The sequence below is a fragment of the Episyrphus balteatus genome, chromosome 4, assembly GCF_945859705.1.
Source record: "Episyrphus balteatus chromosome 4, idEpiBalt1.1, whole genome shotgun sequence".
In the NCBI taxonomy this organism is placed as follows: Eukaryota; Metazoa; Arthropoda; class Insecta; order Diptera; family Syrphidae; genus Episyrphus; species Episyrphus balteatus.
The window spans coordinates 78,928,473-78,951,419 of record NC_079137.1 but is presented as its reverse complement, the minus strand read 5'-3'; the positions used below and the strand labels follow the sequence as shown (position 1 = coordinate 78,951,419).

At 30.4% G+C, this 22,947-nt stretch overlaps 1 protein-coding gene across 1 annotated transcript in view; it reads right to left on the bottom strand.

Annotated features, from left to right (window-relative positions):
• Positions 1-425: 425 nt before the first annotated feature.
• Positions 426-22,947, bottom strand: part of LOC129918307 (uncharacterized) — a 39,660-nt gene continuing 17,138 nt past the window's right edge. The window contains exons 3-8 of the mRNA XM_055998774.1: positions 13,628-13,851; positions 4,498-4,642; positions 4,274-4,396; positions 4,050-4,205; positions 3,183-3,965; positions 426-1,354 (exon numbers count right to left, since the gene is read on the bottom strand). Coding sequence (XP_055854749.1) covers positions 3,769-3,965; positions 4,050-4,205; positions 4,274-4,396; positions 4,498-4,642; positions 13,628-13,851 — 845 coding nt within the window. The 3' untranslated portion in view covers positions 426-1,354; positions 3,183-3,768. The remainder of the gene's footprint in view (positions 1,355-3,182; positions 3,966-4,049; positions 4,206-4,273; positions 4,397-4,497; positions 4,643-13,627; positions 13,852-22,947) is intronic.

Here is a 22,947-nt window from a genome sequence, read left to right as displayed (position 1 = left end):
GTTTTATTGTTTGAGTAAAGAAATATTTCGAAATACATAATTGAATCGATTTCTATTCAGTTTTTTATTTTTTTTTTTTTCTTAAAAGCCTTGCGGACAAAACATTCGTATGAAGATTTTTTATTTTTCTTTAAATATATTTTTTTTTAATTAGTTTTGTTTATCCATTTTTTTTTTGTTTTTCTTGTTTAAACGATTTTAAAGATTGATTAAGTTTTATGTAAACATTTTTTTCTTTTCGTGTTTTTATGTATATAGAAGTAAAAAAATTGTTTTTTTTTTTCATTTTTTTTTTTCATTAAATATCTAAATACCTAAATGTAATTGGTTTCTTGTGTTTTTTTTTTTTCTTAATTTTCCATTTTCAGTAAACTTGTCTTTATTTTTTTAGTAAAATAAAAAAAATCAGCTGGTATTGTCATATACGTCCTATATGTCTCATTTTGTTTATAATTTTTGTATGTTTTTTTTTTTTTTTGTTTCTTTTTCTTCTTCTCTTCAAATAACTTCCTCTTCATTAAAATTGATCTTATTTCTTTTTAAGTAGCCAAATAATAATATTTTTAAAACAAAATTTTAGATGTTAAATAAACTTGTATTAATGTAGAAAAAGTATTGTTTTTTTTTATTTTGAATTAAATTTGTTGTTCAAAAAAAAGTCGTTTTGAATTAAAAAATATTTTTGTATTGTCAACTATTTACATCCCTTGTTTTATGTTTTTTTTTTTACTTTATTTTTTTTTTTTCTTTAAATATTACATTTTATTTAGTAATTTTACATGTATACTTAGCATTTAAAAAAAAATTTAGTTCTTATTTGTTTATTCCTTTTTTATTTTGTGTACTATGAGGATGAGGGATTTTGTTTTTTTGTTTATTATTTTTTTGTTTGGAAGTCTCGTAGGTAACTATTTTTTATATAATTTCTATTGAGAAAATTAACAAAATTATAATTTGTTTTTTGGTTAAAATTTGGAATACAACTTAAAAGTATAACTGAAATTTTGGTGTGCATTTTTTTGGTTTCTTGTTTAAAGTTTTTTTTTTTGGTTTGGTTTTTTTACTATGGTTTACTTTTTTTTGTAAAAAAGAGTGTCTTATAGGCTACAATTTTCTTAAATTGTAATTGTTTTAATTTTATTTTATTATTATTTTTTTTTTTTTTAATTTTTGGTTGTTCATTTTTTAGTTATGTAATTGTATTTAATTGTTTATTTTTCTTTTATATATATATTTACAAATGCGATGGTTATCCGAGTGTTAGTCCATCGACGAAGAGATTTTGGGTACTTTATCTCTTGAATTTTTTTAAGCACACCCTGCGCGGTGATGTCCACAAATTTTTGATACAGTCCTACATGAAAGAGAAAAATGAGAAAATTTTGTATTTAATTTTGTTTCTACAGATCATCTAGAAATAATATAAAATACAGATTTTAAATTTTTACTATAGGGCAAGTTTAGGATTAATAACAAAAAAAAATCGAACTTAAGGTGACAACCGATTTTAGTATTTATTTAAAATGTTTCAACTTTTTTTTTTTTAAATAGCTATCAATTTTTTGGAAACGTATCGATAATTTTTTCCGAAATTTTGTTTTAAAGGCTTGGCCACACCGGAGGGTAAGCGGTATAGCGGTAACGATATTTGTACTAAAAAAATTCCACACCTGAACGTTGATGTGTCAGTTTGGAATTTTTTTCATACAAGTACCCTCGCCGCTACCCGTACCGCTACCGCATACCCTCCAGTGTGGCCAAGCCTTAACTGCCAAATAATAATTTCTTGAAACTGGCATACGATTTTATTCATAAATGCATTTTGAAAGTTTGGCAAAAATGTTAATTGAAAAAAGTAAATGTAAAAAAAATACTGACAAAACTACACAAAATCGTAACTTGGAATTGGCTTAAAAAGTCTTCCAAAGCTACGCCTTTCGGTAGTCGCAACAGTGTCGCGTTCAGGTGTAAAATTTAAGTTAGAAATGATCTCACAGTACTTTATCGTTTTTGAGAAATTAAAAAAAAACTATCTTTTTTTCTGCATATTTGGAGTTAGGGCATTGTCTCTGATTTTTAAGTCCGAAAATTCGAAATATTTTTAAAAATTTTTTCACTTTTATATGCAAATTTCGGTATTGGATTTAGTGTTTCCCTCTATAACTCAGAAGTATGGAAAATGTACTTAGGGCCTTTACGAGATTATGTGCAGAATTCTACCAAATTTCAAGATTTAAGGGTATTCAGAAGTAAACTCTTTAATAATTGATATTAATTCTACCAAAATGGGCGGTTACCACGCCCCCTGAATGGAAAATCTCAATTTTTCGATTTTTTTCCTTTGTTTGTATGTACTTCAAGATCCTTCACCATAATGAGTTTCTATGATAACGAGAAGTTTTACATAATTTTTATGATATGTTAGTTAGTGAGTCAATCAGCTACAACTGTTTTTGTGGTTTTTTAAGGCCTTTTTCTCAGAAACTACTTATTCTACATAGCTGAAAGCTTCTGAGGAGCTTGATTTTGACTATGTTAACAAATAAAACGAGTTTGAAATGGTAGGTTCGAAAAACGTCTGAGTTGTTTCCTACTGTAGGACCAAAGTTCATAGAGAACTTGGTTGGGCAACCGGAGTTAATATTATTGTTCTATTCCCAGTTTGGCATCATTTCATCACTGAGCCCGTAAAAAAAGAAAAACAGCAAAAAAAAATTCTACAAACATTTGTGACCCAGCCTAATGTGTATGCATGTTCATATGTGGCATCGTAGCTTCAAAACTTGTTATTGTAATTTAAAAAAATGAGGTAGGATTGGAAGGGTCTTGCTTGTTCGGTGGTTCGGTTCGGTTGCATGAAATAAATTATGGCACCCTCTGGAGGCAAAAGTCACAAACTATTTTTTTTATTAATTTCTAATTCACTTTGAAAATAGAATATAATCACGGCTATCGAATGAACATCACATAACAAACAATTTTTAGATTAGAATATTTTTCTTGTTTCATACTTTTGAGAGCGCGATTTTGGAGTTGTCGGGTATTAATTTTTAAAGAAACTGCAAATATTTGAAATTAAAAACTTAGTCCCATTAAAATGCAGGCAAAACAAAAATGTTACCTACTAACTTTACCTTATATAGTATTAATATTATAAAATTAAGAATAAAATTATAACTTACTTCATTTAGTGCATAGCAATTTACGGTCCATTTCATAAACCCATCAAGAAGATATTTTTGTTTCGAAGAGAACTAAAAAAACTATTAACAACAACAGCTTTAAATATTCCCAACAAAACGATAATTGATTGACACGTTCAAATATAGGTCAAGAGTTCCTTTAACAAAATGAGGACAAGAATTCGTCTTAAATCCTTTCCTGCCAATATAATTGAATTCCCTCTTTTTTACATTTTCAATTGTGTGTCGCCCTCTTGTGTGTTTACGATGAACTTATTTTGTTAAAGTTCTGATTTATTTTTTTCTTCTTCTCCATTGCCTTATTGTTGCTATGTTCATGTTAGTTGGTATTATAGTTTTTTTTTTATTTTTTAACTTGGTCAGTAACTAGGTTTATCTTCTGCAGTTTTGTCATCGTTATCTCCGGTTTTTTTTGTACATTTTATTTCAAAATAAAATTAAAAAAAAAAAAAATATGTCGAAGAAAAAATGTACAACAAAACATTTCAAACGAACCATTCATCTTTTTGTGCATTTGAATTGCCAGATGCTGATGTTGTGGTTGTTGTTTGGGAGATATCTTGACCTAATTGCCGGAATTTACCAAGCACCAAATGGGACGGACTTTGGTGGCCATCTTCAATAATTTGTGTTGAGTGCGGTGGTACCCTGATGGTCCCGCAGGGTGATGCCAGTTTCCCGAATTCGGCAGTGTTGTATGTTCACGTGATAGCGTGCCGTGTAACAGTTTTGATGAGCCATTCGTTTCAGCTGCATGATGCACTATTGACAAAATAGAGTTTTTATTCATTAATTATCCTTATTTTTTTTTTCAAGGACCTTCTTATTTTTTTAATAATAACTTACATTGTATTGACGTATTTTGGTTGCCATTTGTACCGTTTCGACGACAAATACAAATAACCCAACCGGCTATACAAGTGCATATTATCAGCAAACCACAAACTGTGATCAAAACAAACCATGTCAGGTCCAGACCGAGGACTGTACTTGACGTTTGGTCTAAAAAAAAAAATGATATAAAATTGTCAACATTGAAGATAGTGTAAAAATGATATAAATATTCTTACTGTGGCATAAATTATTAACTGATTCGTCGGAATTATCGCCACAATGGTTAATACCATCACACAATAAATCCGGATGAATACAAAATTCTCTTTGCGAGCACGTGAAATCTTTGCACGTGTGTTCTGAAATATTAATAAAAAATCAAATAAAAATAGTTTAAGATTGAAAATTTGTCTTTTTTTTTGGTGATTCTACAAAAAATAAATTAGAGTCTCATACTCACTTGGATCTTTCACAGATGTTATCACTAATTTGAAACCATTCGCATCTGTTCCCCAACCATCAGTGACATACTTGAGCGTAACGAAATTCGTTCTAGTCAAAATTGAACTGACCGTTTGCTTGGTATTCCTACAAGATATGTCAACCTGGAAAAGAAGTAAAAATAGGATTTAAATATCTATTTAAAAACTAATTAATAAATGGAATGTATGGTAAAAAATAATGTTCAACATACGCCATAGTGACCGTTTAAAATGGCACTTTCAAAATTAAGAAATAAAATTGGTACCACAAAAATTACAGTGTCTTACTAAAAACCTAATAAAATTTTTTTGAAAAAAAGTTACACATGCGCCACAGTGACCTTTAAAATTGATCTGTCAAATTGAGAAACATATTTCTACTGCTGGCGTTGTTACAATAAAAATAATAAGGTTTTTGTGTAGCTTTGTTTGCATATACAACAAAAGTGTAATGCAGTGTTTCCCAACGAAAAGAAATTTAAAATTATGCTGCATTTAGAGCTCAACAGAAAGCCTTTCGCTCAGTAACTAAAATGGGAAACGCCAAACATTTGTCACGCTACAGACTGTCGCGTAAAAAATGCATACATAAAACGTTTTTTTATTATTAACAACTCATTACACGGTGCGACACTGAAAATACACCCGAGAAATAACATAGTGTAGGCTGTTCGTATGGTCGAATAATGCATAAAAATATTTTTGTTATATTTTTGGAACCCTCCATTTTTTTTTTTTTATTTACAAAAAACCATTTTTACAGACCTTACGATGTAATCTATCAATATTTCAGTCATTTTCTAACAACTCTCAATATGTTATATGTTTTTGGAAAGAGGATTTCCAGACCTTTTGAATGATGTATATTAGTCTATTGTTTAAATGTATTTTTTTTAATTATTTGACATTAAACGTGTAAAAAGCGATTTTTGAAAAAGTCTGAAAAAATGACTATTTTTACCAAGCTAAATCTCTAAAATTATAACAATTAAAAATCTGAAAAATTTTCACATGATAGCTACACTCATTAAATTTGAGTCTGTAAAGCTTTAAATTTTTTGAACGAATGGTTTGGCTGGAATTTAAAATTGATCGAACAAGGTCCAAGAAACCCAATGTTATTCTCATAAGAAACTTCAACCGCTTGGCGGCACGGGTAAGAATTAAGTTAGAGACTTGAAACTTGGAAAATATTTTTTTTAGTTTATTTCCAACCATATAAGATCCTAGGAGCATAGAAATTCTTATTATTTTAAAATAATGAACACCCTATTGTGCACCTTGCAATTCACATCATGAAAAGCCACATTTTCTATTTACGAAAAAATAGCATAGATTCCGCAGTTTTGGTCAAATTCAATAAAAAAAATACGCCAAATTGTGCCTAAATGTATATTCTTTCAGAATATAACCTTACTTTATTTTTTTTGTTTGTTTTATTTTGCAAACAAAATTGGGTAAAGTTGAAAAAATTGGGGAAAAAATCACTTTTTCAAGATTTGTGGGATAAAAACCTACACTTAATTTGTTTAAACAATAGACTTCTATACATCATTCAAAAGGTCTGAAAATCCTCTTTCCAAAAACATATAACATATTGAGAGTTGTCAGAAAAATGACTGAAATATTGATAGATTACATCGTAAGGTCTGTAAAAATGGTTTTTTGTAAATAAAAAAAAAATGGAGGGATCCAAAAATATGACAAAAATATTTTTATTTTCGACCATACGAACAGCCTACACTATGTTATTTCTCGGGTGTATTTTTTTTTTTTTATTTTGTAGCACAGTGTTATTTTTTGTTAAGAAGATTTTTGGTGTTTATTCTTTTTTAGCACATAATGTCAGGAGAGACATGGGATAATAAGGAGAAGATTTAAAAATAATCTAACTAGTGAAAATAAAAAATTTTAATCTTGCTGATTTTATTGAGATTTTCAATGTTCTGCTCGAAATCTAGATTTTGATAATGCATGTTTTGTTAGTTATTTATGTGTCATTAGGAGGATTCTCATTGACTAACATAAGTAATCCATTAAAGTACACTTTCATAACTGGTTGAACAGAATGAAAATTCGCTTGTAGCAAAGAAAAACGTCGTGGTACAAGATGTCAAATAAATTCGCTCAAAATGTAGAAAAGATGAACAGAATTATGTGGCGTACAAAAATGTCAATTGCCTTGAAAAAAAAAAAAATTTTAACTGAGTAAATACATTAGAAACGTCAAAAGTCATTCCGCTTGTAGCTTGAAGTAAAAGTCGACTCGACTTGTACCACAGCGAATTTCCTTGCCACAGCCACAGCTACGTATTCTGGCACCAATATACTAATTTCATACTTTTTAACTTTGACAGCGACACAAGACACAAGCCACAGCTACATCATTCTGGTCTACCAGTAACTTATACAAAATTTAAAAAAATTATCGAAATGTCAAGATCTGATCATAATGAACATCTAGGGTGGAATCGGCTAACGCTATAATAGTTGATAGTCAATAAAATTGACAAATTATGGAGCAAAATTGTCGTTTTTTGACTATAAGACCTATTTGCTGAAACGAAACTTAAATAGTTTAGTAGAATATTAAATCTTATTCCCTACTTTTACTTCTGTGTAAACTTACTTAAATCCTTCAGTTTCGTTTCAGCAAACAGCTCTAAACTCAACTATCGCGTTATCCGATTCCACCCCTGATTTCAGTTTTCCATATACCGACGATTCAACGTTAAGCTCAGTAAATGTATCACTCTATAGCTTCACACATTGAGAACCAACCCGCTGAGCTGTCATTTGTCCGCATGTTTTCGTTCACATTCAAGAGGAAATTCTCTTCAAAAATGATTTTAAAGATTCTAATTCTAATAAAAGTTTCTTGTTGTCCTCTCTCAAAGACGGTGTTCACAATAATGGTATAAAAAAAGAAGGTAGTATCAAGAGAAGAAAGAAGAAAAAGATGGCTTCCTAAGTTTTTGACAGCTGCCTTATTGAAATAGTTGTTGTTAACAAATTTGTCTTGGAAATTGTTGTTGCTTTTCACTTTGCCAAATTAAACGTCAAAAACTTATTACCTACTCCAATAAAATGGCGACTCTTATGATATTACCTTTGTCTTCTTATACCATGATTCACAATGGCCTAACTCTACCAACTTAATTTGACATTTATGTCACTTGCACTTCATTGTAATGGCGTTTTTAATTGACAATCCGGAATTGTTCTTCGATTCGGAATCCCAATTGAACAGTTTTTTTTTTTTTATTCCGAAGAATCTAAAGTTTGGTGTGAATGTATTGGTTGAGTTTGACATGTGTCACATATATGTGTATTCGCACCAAATTTCATTTGTTTTTGTGCTACAAACATTAAAGCCTGGTACGCTGCTCGCGCTAAATTTTAGCTCCCATACAAGTTATCGAAAATTTTTAGCCGATATAAAATGGATCCCATACAAGTTATCGCTAACTTGTATGGGAATTTTATCTCAGCTAAATTTTAGCGCGAGCAGCGTACCAGGCTTAAGGAAGAATCTATGAATGTGTGAGTGATTCTGCTTCTGTGTATGTTTTTAAAACCAAAAGAGAAATTCCCTTTTTTTTGGAATCCGAAATGTCAGTTTTGCACAATTGAACGCATTCAGATTTCTTATTTTTGCTTCCAGATTGCCAATTAAAAACGTCATAAGTAGAACATTTTAAACTCATTGAAAATCTCTGAACTCTTTTTTACAGACTCATTTTAAATTAAATTGAAACACTGTCAAATAAAGGAAATTTCACATTTCTGTTATGCCGCCCAATAATTTGAATTGTCATTTCAAAATTGTTTGAAGTATTTTTATGAGTATGAGTAGTAGAAAATTTAATGGATCATCTACTCATGAGTAGTTTACAACTAGAGGCTAGCTTTGTTGGTATTGCTAGATTAATTATCGTTGTCGTCTGCTCATGAGTAGTCTGTCTCTTTCAAAAATATATACAGGCTAGTTTTGCTGGTGATCAACTAATTCAGCACGTCTCGAACACAAAATCGTTTTTCAATGTTTTGGATTTCGTCTGGATCAACAAAAATGTGCACGACAAGATATTGATCAAAATATGAAAATTTTCTCAACTTTCAACTATATACCGGAAACTTATTAACATTTACTTTAACTCCTATAATCTTTACCTTTATCTACTTTAAAGTTAACCACTTATAACACTTTTGGACTTAACGAATAAAATTTAATCAATAAGTCTCTATTCTTATAAGAAATAATCCATTCATTTGTGATTATATTTATAGATGACAAGCATATCGTCGTATATAAAAATGTTATTAAATATCCAAAATGTTATATTATAACCTGTGACTAAAGTTCTAATAAATCCATTGAAAAATCCAGACATTTTAAAAATAGCTATAACCAATCTCAGTGTATGTATATTCTCTGTGTTGAGATTCGTATTTATATCTGTCTGTATCCTGTATCTGTCAAAATGTCACTTTCATAATCACTCATAAGAATCTCTCTTACCTTTAAGGTAGATATAAAAGGTTTACCCCTAAACATGAAAATATAGAACTTTTTGGATAGTATCTCTATACTCTGACAGGGTGATGTGCCTCATCATATAGATTTGAAAGAAAAATAATGCCATATTTACGCCAATCAAACCTACACAATAGCTACCATAGAGCCTTCTATATCAGCTTTTAGTCATCCATCCACTTTATCTGATTTTATTTTTTTTTTTCCATTATATTTTTGTTTTCTATATATTTTTCGACTATACTCATCACCAACTCTGAAAGCCACCGTAACGAAATAGGTCACGATTTGAGTTTCCACAAAGGCATTGTCGGTTTTTGTCTGATTTCAATTAACAAAACTTGTAGATAGAAGATGAAAATGCCCTACTATTTCTATCTCTCTCTTTCTATCTATCTATTCATACCTTATGACAATATTTTAATCCCATTGTTTGGCATTAGAAAACGAACAATAAATAAATGGAAAAAAAAATTCCATTATATCCAAAAAAAATATCTGTTGCATTTGGGCCAACAAAGAGAACAAAAATAAATAAATAAATAAAATATCCGCACCATTCTTCCTCGACATCATGCCATATTTCGCCCGCCACCACCGCCAATTTTTGTCGACAAAATATATAAGTTCTCCATTGTTACAAATTCCATCATACCCGTTTGCCGAATAAAAGAGGCTTCCACCCAAAAAAAAAAAAAAAAACCTAATCTAAAGGCTAAAAAGCCTTGAAATGAAAACATTTTCTTCATATTGTTTCACATTCTGCGAAGAAGAAAATTTTATTATGGCCAAAGCCAAAAAGGAACGATGAGCTTATTTTTTTTGGAAAGAAAAAACAACAAAACTTTCGTTAGTTTCGTTCTAGCAAATCCCTTTTATATGCTCGGCGCTTAGCAAAGAAGTTTTTGTCTATTCCCAAGAGCTTTGCTACGGCTTCCGTTCAGTTCTCAGTTCTGCAAAAGGCCCTCAAGCTAAGAAACGCATTCGCAAGAGTATAGAAAAAATATGCAACAAGAAAATAAGTAAATATCAAGAAAGTACAAAAAACAAAAAAAAAACAAAAAAAACTGCCTTTAGATACACTTAGAGAAAATATTTCCCCGAACGAAACTACGTTCTTCCTTGCTATTCCAGAAAACCACATAGCAGCAACAGAAACGCAAGCATCCCATCAGGCCTTCTCATCCCAACGACCAACTCAACTCAACCCAACCCAACCCAACCCAACTCATACCTCTTTCCTGGGGCATAAAATTGCTACCATTCCATCATATCACATAGCGAGAATTTAACTCTCTCGTTATGTTTTTTTTTTTTTCGTTTATTCTCTCATGGTCCTTGGTCGTCCCAGAAGTAGTACTCTCTCAAGGATAAACTCATACATCAACAAAAACAACAACAACAACAACAACATCGCAACAGCACAAATAAAAAACTGATAGAAGTTAGATGTTAAAACCGCGTAGATGACATCTAATAGACGTAGTTAGGACTGATTATATACTTTTTTCTTCTTGTATTCGTTATTTATATTATATATGGTTGGTTTGGAGGCATTTGGGATAGGAAAGGATTTCGAAGGATTTAAACATGTGGAGACATATAAACAGAACTTGAGAAGGCTTAGGTGAATTTTTTTTTCTGATTCAGTTGGTTGTAGGATATTTTGTTTCTCTATAAAAAATTCATAGAAGAAGACTTTGGGTTTTGGATATATATGGCACAAGCAAGTAGAAGTACAAAAAATTGCGAAAAAGAGAAAGTGAAGATTTTGTGGAAATTCGGTCTTAACCTTAATTTTTTTTTTGTGTTCATGCGAAGCGACCTGTTAAGCGTTTGTTTTTTAGTACTTAGCCTTCTCTTTGGAACGCATCATGAGTGAAGTAAGGTATTTATGTCAAGTAGCGACGAAGACGGATTAACTTCATTTAAAAAAATTTTTGTTTTTTTCTTTTTAATGTTTTCTTGTGCTTTTGTTTTTTGAAGAATGAGGTGAGTGGTTTGCTTGTTTTTTTTTTGTATTTTGTTTTGTTGATTAGGGTTTGTGATTAAAAAATGATGGTGAATTATGAGTGTTTATGAGTAAAATTCAAGGGTAATACGATAATATTTTGAAAGGGAATGGGAAATCCGGGAGAACATTAATAATGCTTGATAGAAACCTATCCTGAATTTAGGTCTTAGTTGAAAGTCATTCACACTCCATTAAATTTAAAGTTGCCATTTTAAATAGCAAATGTCAAAATTTTTAAGGAGATTTGACAGTTTTCTCATGTATGATAGGGGCTTTAAAATTAATGGAGAGTGAATAAATTATGACTTTGTTGTATATTTGGTGAACTTTATTCCATTTATTTGAGGCTTTTGAGTCTTAGTAATTTTCTATCACACTTTTTCCGTCACACTTGAGTATTGAATCAGACTAAGCGAGTTCAGAGGCTAGTACACTATATACTGCGCTACCTCGCCCACATGAATTGCTTCACCCAATTGTAGATTTTTAGCTTATCAACGTCAATGAATAGAGTAAAATTTTACTAGCCCCTCCAAATATGCTATTGCTATTGTTATCCATGAAACAGCTGCAACTGCAACAGTAGGTAGCCATAAAGCCCGCGGTTCACACATACGTTTTTTTTTGACGCAATTTGACTGTGCGTACAATAAATTGTGATAGCATAAATAAACATTTCACAAATGATACAATTTTCCCTTTTCAAAATAAATGCGCTAGTTCAAATGTTTTTTTAGAGGGGATTTGTGATTGCAAGACGCATTCAAAGAGTGTTAAGAATAAGTTTCCAATAAAATTGTGATACCAATAAAACACAAATTGAAGCCTCCATTCATTCCGAAAGAAGGGTCCAAGAAGTTTTTAAGGGTGCTGTCTGACTGCAAGACTACAGAATTTACTTCCTTCTTGTAAAAAACAACCTTTTAGTCTCTTTAATTTTGCTTTATATCACATCGTTGTTGGAAAATTTCATTAGGGTGGCCCATAAATTATTTCTACGATAGAAAAATACCCCTTTAACAATGATATTCTTATAGACACTTTAGATTCTTGATTCCAATCCCAAAAATAACATAATTGCAAAAGTTCAATAGGGTATTATTAATATTATTTATTTTTTTTTTTTTCAAAACCTGGGATTTATATGTATTTATAAATACTTATTTTATTCATAATTCCTTTTGCAATAAAGTTTGTAAGGGTACCTTTTACTCCATTAATTATATCGGACTTATCACGGATTTTTCTTGTTTCTCAAAAAAAAAAAAAACACCCTTTGACATTAAATATTTTTGTTTACAGCCTTGATGCCTGTGGTGAATGAAACATTTTTACCAATTTTCACTGGGGTATCATATTTGTAATAAGAGTTATTGGTACTAGTTCTGAATTTCATCTTTTCTTAAAAAAAAAAAAAACACCCTTTCACTCAAATAACTCTATAAACCGCTTAAATTCTCTATTATTATGATAAAATAAACCTTTTCTCCAATTTTAAAAAATTAACAAAATTAATGTCAGATGTTATTGATTTTTTCTCACACTAACTCAACCTCTCAAAAAAACACCCTTTTACCAAAAACATTTTTGAGGACATTATAAATCCCTTGTGCCTGCGTTTTGACTTTTTCCGTCTCTATTTAATTATTAGAAAACGATAGATACACATAGCAACCATACGTTAACGAACGTATGCCGTAATTCGACCCCTGAATTCGGCCAAAATTTGTATTAAGAAACGATAAAAACACATTTTTGGAATTTTAAAAAGTATTTCAAAATTTTTTGAAAACGGGTTGATCAGTTTTATCGAAATTTAGTTTTTATGTGTTGAATAATATTTTGTAAAATGTTTGAACATTTTTATATATAAAAAATTATTTAAAAAAAATGGCTCCAACGATTTTCGAAATTCGAAATTTTCGAAAATTTTTTTTTTTTTCAACAATTAATCCAAGTTTTAGCTTCATAAGTAAAGTAAAGAGAAAAGTTCAATAATCAATTCAGGAACTATTATGGCTCTTATGGCCTCATATAAACTAATATGTTTGATAAATGTTCGTCTTATAAATTTTTAGTTTCCTTTTCAATTCAAAAGTTTTTGTCATGTCACACCCATAACACAACTAAATTGAATGTTGAAACTAATACCCCGATTCTCCCCCACAATCACAAGTTGTGAGAGTCAAAAAAAAAGCATTTATTATTCGTGAAGTTACTTTGAAAATTTAAATGTGACCTGTTCTATAGAAGATTTGTGACTCTCTTGTGTTCTGACTGATGGAGGAAAATCGGGCTGTAAGTCAAGTATATTTTCAATTAATTATGGTACCATTTTTAGATAACTAAATTTTCATTCTACTAATATTGAAGAATGGGTGAGTTTTCAATAAAGCTATGAGTAAATGTGTCACACCCGTAACGAATCCATGTAATATATGTACATTATATTCATAACTCATAATTCAGAACCGTTTTATGAGTATGTTTAGCTTATTATTTTTAATTATCAAAGTAATTTTTAAAAATGTTATTATTATTTTAATTTTTCACTTACCTTTGGTGTTGCCACAGCATGCGCTCCATCATAAACATACAAATGATCATTGCAATCTAGTTGCAACATATCAAATCTCAGCATAAATCTTTGCAATATCGAATGCGTTTGGAATGTTATAATGCAATCAAGATTGCGTTCATTTTGTGACCACAATACTGCACCATCGATTTTTCTATATAATTGTTGTAGAAAATGATTCTTACACAATGAATGCATGTAATCTGTAATAAAAAAAAAAATAATAGGTAATTACAATAAAATCAACGTTCAGTAGAAAGAGTAACTTCCTTTTTTTCAAACAGAAAAACTTAGATCTATTGAATTCATAAAACAAAGCTCTATAAGGAAAGGAAATGTTCCTTTTCACACAGTCTTCTTCCAAAGGTATATAAAAGAACAAGACACCGGCATTTATCTTCGGTACTATACCTTTCCTTCAAAAGCAGGAGCCTTATAGGAGCGCTATAGAAGCAGCAATAACACCAAGCTACCAATTCAGCCAACCATAATTTCCGTAGTAATTTAAATGATAATTTTGTATTCCCCATTCCGCGCTAAATGTAGTCTTGCCGCCGAAATAACAGAAGCAGGTACCAGAAAAAAAAAGAAATTTCCACGCGAGACCGAGAATTTCCTGCAACAAATTTAATTGGCAAACATCCTCTATGTCGGCATTGAAAGGATCTCAAACTGCCTCGTTTCCCCTTCATCGGCAATCGCCTTCACCCCCCATCTACCCCTCCCTTTTCAGCACCCGTGCACCTTACGGAAAGTGCTCATCATTTGCAGGTGTAAATTCTACCTCATGTAACACCTTCGACATATCTTTGCGGGCTCACAGAAAGTCCATGCAATTCCCCATCTCATCTCTCACCACTCTCCCAGGCCTCCACCCGAACCGAGACCCGATTTTAAACTCTGCAATCATGGGGCGGAACTTTTAATGATGTAATTTTACGTTTGCCACTAATTAAGATAGAAAAGCAATCGTGAGTGAGCGAGTGGGTGCGAGTAAAAGCAGATTGATGACGATGGTGCGGTGTCGGTCCATGTCGATGCTGTATCTCAAGCTGAAGCGGTAAAGGTGTTGGACCATCGACAGACGGTTGGGTGAACAGTTCAAAACCAAAAAACGAAACGACGAAAAGGGTTTTTGGTGACGGGTAAGGGTAGAAAATGTTATAGCAACCGTAATAGCAGATGCAGCATCAAGTTTTAGAAGTTCCTTTTCACATCCTTTTAAGAGTTTTAAATGCTCTGCCTATAACCATCTATAAGGTTTTTGTATAGATATAAAAGAGACAGCTCCTCTCGACAACTCGACCCTCGCTTCGTCCTCCACTTACCTATCTATTCACTGATATAATTTTAACCAGAATGAAATATAGTTTGTCGTTTTGTGGCCGTTAAAAGATGTGGAAATAGAAGGCATTGGAAAAGTGGAAGTGGAAGTGAAAGAAAAGTATAAAACCTAGAGAAAGTTCTTCCCTTCCTAGGCGCACATAACAAAATGAATTGGTACGACAAGTACTCTGTTTCATTGTGTGTAGCTCAGCTCGTACACTTTTGACTAATTGTTTGAGCTAAGTTTGTTGCACGAAGAATACTCTATAACTGACACAGACAAATATGTCTACTACCTATTCCAATCTACTATATAGATAAATACTTCTTCTTCTATAAGGGAAGTTTTTTGGAGGATAAATAGGAACTATGTAGGAACTTTGGAGAAAGTCTATATTTATATATGTATGTATGTATTCATGGGTTAAATAGTACTTTGAACTGAAAAGAGAGTGGTTTGGAATTAATTGTATTTTATTATACATAATTATTATGTTAATTTTTAATCGTAATTTCAATTTAACTGTGAGAAAAATTCTAAACGAATTCAGTTGTTGGCGGATCCCGCTTAACAATCTTTTAGGAGTTTCGTTTCGTGTGCTCTAAATAGAGAAATAGTTGAGGTAGCGTCAAAAAGTTTGACGGAAATCAATAAATTTAGTGAAATGATTAATGAATGTGATCTATATTTTGATTTTTTACTGCAAACGTATTGTGTATAATGAGAACAAGAACATTATATGAAAATATTCCCTACTTGAAGGAGAAGAATACAGGTATTAGGTGGGTTTGTTGCATTTTATGAATACCAGGTGTATTCTTTAAACCCAATTTGAAAAATGCTAGTCTAGCCCAGTCGGGATGTACAAAAAATTAAGCTGAAATGGAAATAATTAGATCGTGCAATTTTTTTCATAGGACGATAGAGGGGATCACTGAGAGCTTAAAACAAGTTTTTCGGGAAAATCGACCTTGTGCTTAAGCCGCCATCTTGGTTTAAAGGTAAAACACGTTTTAGTGAATAACTCGGCCATTTTTAATTTTTGACAAAAATTATATATGTAAAACTTGTAGAAAATTTTCTATAACTTTTATATTAATAAATTTTTCTATATGACCCATATTTTTCGAGTTAATTTGAAAAAACTATACCCCTACTCAGCTTAAACTTTATACCCGCTTTGAATATAGATTTTAAGATCAACGCAATATGGGAGTGTTTTTATATGTTTTTGGGGATGATAAATCTAGCTGCAATGTTAGTTTTTGCAAATTCCTGAAATTTTATAAACAAAAAGAACTATCTCAAAATCGGTAAGTGTCGTTTTAAACAAAATTAGTAAATATTATAACTGATGTCTAGCAAGACAATTAAGTCTTTGAATTTTTCAAATCGGTTCAATAATCCCTGAGATATGACCAATTGTTTATAATAAAAGCTTAAAAGAGAGAGTGAGTGACATTGCAGCTAGATTTATTATATCCAAAAACATATAAAACACTCCCATATTGCGTTGATCCTGAAAACTATAATCAAGCGGGTAAAAAGTTTAAGCAGAGTAGAGGTATAGTTTTTTCAAATTAACTCGAAAAATATGGGTCATATAGAAAAATTTATTAAGATAAAAGTTATAGAAAATAAAATTTTCTACAAGTTTTATATATATAATTTTTGTCAAAAGTTAAAAATGGCCGAGTTATTCGCTAAAACGTATTTTACCTTTAAACCAAGATGGCGGCTTAAGCACAAGGTCGATTTTCCCGAAAAACTGGTTTTAAGCTCTCTCTACCGTCCTATGAAAAAAAATTGCACGATCTAATTTTTTCCATTTGAAATGTTTAATTCGACTGGGCTACTCGGTTCAAATTAAGTCCATAAATTAGAAAACCTGTCTTCGGTAATAATTTTTTTACATAAGTAGCAGCTGAATCATTGGAATTATTTTTGACACTGAAGGATATTTGTATCTGTGTCTTCTTAAATGTGTGTGCCTTTTCTTCCGCCTAAGTTGTACGTTCATTTATTTTTTTAACCGTATATGTATATGCGTAAGCCTTTTTCCAAACGTTTTCGATTGATTCTCATTATTCTTGAAAAAACCGTCGTTTTAAAGATGACTAAAGCAATTTTTTTTTATCTTTTCATCCCAATTGTTAGAGCCGTTTACATATAACAAATTTGATTTTTGCCATTTCAAGAAATTGATTATTGCTCTGTTTATAATGAAACTGTTCCGCACAGAATGAAAAAAGTTTTTGTGTTTTGCAAATAAATAAAAATTGTTATAAAATCTGTCATTTTCATGGAATAGTTGGCGAGCACAGTTTAGTGAAAATTTTTCTTCTCCGACTTTTAAAGAAGAGCAAGTTATTGTGATAGTTAATAATAATTTATTTGAATGAACAATTATTTTAAATCGTCATTAAAAAAATTTTAAATTTTACAACTGATTTAGACAATTATATTGTTAATATTGTTAAAAAACGAAGCTTAAATTAACCCTCTGTCGGCACACGGGTGCGAATTTGGCAGGACAAAAATGAAAGGTGTTCACAAAAAAGTGTCTTTTTAAGAGTGAAAATACCTTTCTTTGAATACAATATTGTGAATACAATATTCGAATTCCTCGAAAAATTCTACATCAATTTCATATATGATTCTCTATAAAATAGTGAGACAGAAAAAAGTTCTAGCGACATGAAAAAGTATACACCAAATTCGCAAAAAAGAGGTGTGCCTACAGAGGGTTAATTACCATGTTAAAACGAAATTTCAACAAAGTTTCTTTCAAGCAATTTATTTAAAAAACCTGCATATTTAAACCAAAAACTTTTTTTTTATATTGTTAAATATAAATTATAAACATTATAGCTTTAGAGATATGATAGAAAGTTTTTCCTCAAAGGAGAAAGGGCAATTTTGTATAAAACTTGGACGTTCCGCGGCCAAGAACGATTTTGTTATTTTTTGATGTAGTTAAGTCTTACATACATTGTGCAGAAGTTTTATCCTTCTAACGTTCTTCACAAACGGATAAAATGCATTTTGAGCCTGAAGACCTTTATCTTGGATATCATACCAATAGAACCCATAATATTTCCTTTTTAAAACATCAATTTCGAGTCTACTTTAAGACTTATTTTTTCAATTATTTGTTTGTTTTTTCCTTTTGAAATCTCAAAAACAAAATCCCTAAGTGGTTGGCTTTAAAAGCTTATATTTTGAGTTCCATTGGTCGGATATTCAAGATTACTACGTTATAGTTCTTTCATTTGATACCAATTTCATTACTGGCCGCCAAACGTTCAATATGCCCATTCTCCTTTGTTCATTGGTAAAAGTTAAAAAATTACGTCTCTTAAAAACTATAATGAGAAAAAATGATCACACTTGATTACGTTGAAAAAATTACATCCAATCGAACTTATTTAAATTGCTGTACATGTAGGTACTTAAATTTTTATCAACCCTAGCATTAAAATGGAAATCTGGCTAAGTGATTTTAAACCGATAGTTTGTTGAGCACATGATCAGTAATTCAAAGGACGTAACTTCAAATTCCAGTTAATGAAGTTTTTTTTTGTTAAAAAGTTGTTTCATTTAAAAATCATTCATTTTAATTTAAAAAAAAAAGTTGTGTTCGGTTCCAAATTATTTCAATTTACATTGATTTAAAGTATTTTTTCTACGATTTTAAGTATATTTTTTACTAAACTATAATTTTTTTTAATAATTCCACAGCAAATAATCTTCTATAGTTCACAAACGAGAGTACCTATGTTTTTTTTTTCGATGTTAAAAAATAAAGCCACACAGAAAAATTAAAAAAAGATAAAGTTTTTGTTTTTTGGTAAGCAATTCGATTTATTTATTTATTTTGAACTTAAGAAAATTCACATATTTTTATCACAAACAATAAAACGTAAAAAAAGTACTTATACACCCTAGTGTACCAGGAAAAAAAATTGTTTCGGCATACTAACGTCAAAGTCAATTTACAGCAAGAAGACGTATTTTCATCCAATTACTTATTGTGAGCTTAGAAAATTGTCTGCAACAATGATTTGAAGATAGGTTTGAGATTATAATCCATTTTGGACATTTGTAAGCAAATGACTACCTATTTAATGATTGACTTATGGAGCAAAAATATGTAGACATAAATTAGAAAATGTTCTTTTATATTTTTTGAAAGGCGTTTTGTGGGCAGTTCTCAAAGCCAACCTCCTAAATATTTCATTTCAATTATATTTTTTTTTAAACAAAACTTAAATTCTATCGAGATTTCACAAAACCAAAGTTATACCAAAAATTATTTCCTGGGGTCACTTTCTCACTTATTCACCGGAGCAAAAAGCTTATCCCTGAAATTATTTGACGCTAATACTCTAAATTACATACATATAGCTTTCAAGATTAGAGGTATTATTTCCTTTAAACCGTCAATGGCGCCATAATAACCTACATATAACTTCCCCCCTTAGGAAACAAAATCAATCAACAATTTTCCAAGCCAAAACTTCTTTTATTATTTTTGTTTTGTTTTCTTGTTGTTGTTGTTGTTATTTTGGACAATTAAACATAAAAACTTTGTTTCGCTTCAAAAGCACACGAAGAACTTCAATCACAAATTGTTAGGATAATTACGATTGTTTCGTTTTCGTTCATTTTTATATATTTTTTTTTTTTTGTTGCTGTTGCTGTTTTTGTTGTGAAAAATACAATCAACTTTTTTGAAACTCAAACTCCTGTGCGAACGTAATCAATCTTCCTTGGGTCGGGTGGGCGAATATAATGTGTATCCTGATGATGGTGAGTTTTATATGCCGTGACTGCTATATCATATACGAGTATAGTGTGCCATTGCAAAGACTCACATTTCAAAATAAAAAAACAAGACATGGGGCTTTTTGGTCCCCGCACACACAAAATGAAAAAAAAAAAAATAGAAATGAAACATAAAATGACGGCAAAACCAACGCGAAAAGTCTGTTAAAATCCAGACTTTGTACAAGGACACATAAATTCCATGACATCCTCCTAATCAAAGGACTCTTACGTACCTTGATGATAGCTCTACGCTGTTGTTCATGTTCATGTGTTCATCTCACTCAGCTCTCTGATCCCGCAAAATGTTGCTACATCACATAGCTAAAATCACAAACCCAGAAAACACAAACCACCATCATCACATTTTTTTTTTTTTTTTCCTTATAAATCAGAAATCCATGTATGTATAATGACACGGCCTCGTTCTCGATATCTTTGGTGGGATTCTTTTTTTTATTTTTTGCCTTTCTTTTCCTTTCTACAAATAAAAATATATTTTTATGCTTTAATATAACGCCTGTTTTCCAGGTTGTCCTTTTTTTGTGAAAAAATTCTTTCTTTTTTTAAGTTTTTCATCAATTTATATCCTGTGCGATGCCATTTTTGTCTGCCAGAGAGTCTTTCTGTGTTTAGTTATTGTTAGTTCTTGTGCTCGTGCCATTGTTGTTATTCTTTTTCGTTTACCCATGCGATATGAAAGAATTTAGCCAAAAGATTATCCTTCATCAAAAGGGGATGATTGAAGGATTATTTTCTTGAACAGAGAACAAAAAATGAACAAAAAAAAAACCATCTTGTCCTTTAGAGAAATGTCTTCGGATTCTTTTTTTTTTGTCAGATTTCTTTTTCAGGATTGGATAAGATGTCCTTATGAGAAAATTGTTTTTGTAAGATTTTTTTTTCAATTTTTTTTTTATCTTATATTGAATTCAAAGCCAAGAATTTGAACAAAAAAAAAAAGAATTGAATGAATAAAGTTTATGTTTTTTATTTGATAAACTGTAACTGATTTTAGTTGTAGCGAATTGGTCCTCGAGATGAAAGTTCTATTATCCATAATATAAATTGCATGTTTAAAGTTGACGGCGCGGGGCATTAAATGTGATCCTTGATAGCTGATTCATGTATTTTGTCATAAAAGTACTTTTCAAACTGGGCCACATCGATGAAAAGTTTTTCATTTTTCGTCTTGTTGTTGTCTCTCAATAAAAAAAGGGAACAAAACTCTAAGGTCTCTACTGCAGTCTATTGCAAAAGTTATAAAGTAGGACGAGGACTAATCTTCCTGGCAAAATGTGATAAGCTCAATGAGTGTGTTTGAAACTTTTAAGTTTGAATAAGGAGTTTTTTTTTTTTTGCTTAAATAAATTTAGTTTTTATTTTCTTAATAATGGTAACTGTAAAGCTTAGAATATAAAGGTCTTTTTTAAAATTGTGATTACCCTTGTAAGAAGGTTAATACCAAATCTATTAAGCTTATGTTACCCATATGCTTTATACTTTGATATTCTACATACAAATTCTCGAAGTAATGAAACTAAATAAATCATCATTGATTCTTTGTTGGGCGCCATTTTTCATTGAAAAATCGGATTTTTTTTTACTTAGAACCTACTAATAGGTTTTTTATGCTCTCAAATTACGTAAATCACGAATATATGTGGCCTGTTGCTATGAACAATTGAGTTTGGTTATATTTTGAGTGCTATTTTCACTCGAAAAAAAAATTCGTTTATAACTTACTGAATTGTTCATTGGACTTCACAAATTTTAAATTAAATCTACATATATATTTTTTTGTTTGAAAATATTCTGTCGCTATTTACCATGATCAGTTGAAAATATGCATTCGTTTGTATAACACTTTCTGGGAATGTCTTTATAGCTTACAAATTGAGGTTTTAACACTGGTTGCTGCATTGGGCGCCAGTTTCTATGAGAAAACGAGTTTGTTTTCTTATATAGCTTTACGGGTACTTTTTCTAAAAAGAAAATGGTTAAGTTCTTCGTTGGGTGCCAATTTTATTTAAAACACTTTACTGAAAAGTCAGGAATTCCATTATAGCGGGTGCAACATTTATAAGCATTCGAAGTTTATTTACAAACAAACACAAAAATATTTTAATTTAACTATAACTTGGAAGGGTACATTGAAACTTGTTTAATTTTGATTTAGGTATAAAATTTAAATTAAATAAGTAAGTCGTAGGAAGTGTTCAAAGTGCGTTCGCGGGTGCAACAAAATCGGCCGTACCTTTTTAGAGCTAAGTACAAAAATATAAATTTTCAAACTTTTACTTGCATATAATATTAAATTGAATGATGTTTAATCAATAATCTTAAAACATAAAAAATAAATAAGAAAAATAATACAATGAAAAAAAATACAAAGATGAATTTAAATTCGAAGCTATCGCTGGTGCAACCAGAGACCTGAAATAACAGTCAACCTTTATTTTCAATTGGTTTCTCTCTGAAAGTTACCACATTACTTTGAATAGGTTTCGGTTAAGGTTTAAGATTTATTTTTAAAAATCAAAAATAAAGGTTATCGGTTGAGATTTATTTCTTATATCTTAAAATATCTCTCAATGGTTGAGATTTTTACAAAAAAAAAAAAAATAAATGGAAAAGGTCAACCTTTAACCGTTTCCGCTGAAAATAAACCAAAAATGGTTGATTCAAAGGAAAATGTCGAATATATCAAAAATGTTTTTTTTTTTCAAAAATAAATATAAAAAGGATGTTTTTTCTTAGTTTATGTTAAGTTAAACTAATAATAGACACTCAAAGTTCTTTGATCCAATATTATATCTCTTTTGTCTTAAAATAAAATGCAAAGGTGAAAATGTCCTTTCCACTGTGATTTGAGTCGCTGCTGATACGAAAAGCCCAACCAAAAATGCAATTTAATTTCGAATATTTGAGGAGGCCGATGTTCTTATTGATACATTTGCAGATGAGATTTGTTTTTTTTTTTCTCTCAGCGATAAATCTCACTGGCTGACCGAAACATAAAAAAATATAAAACAAAGGTTTCTCTCAGACCTTGATCGAAATTTTTCTTTTTTTTTTTAAATAAAGGTTATTTTATGACCTTTATTAAAAATGGCCACAAATAAGAGTTATTAAAGAACCTTTC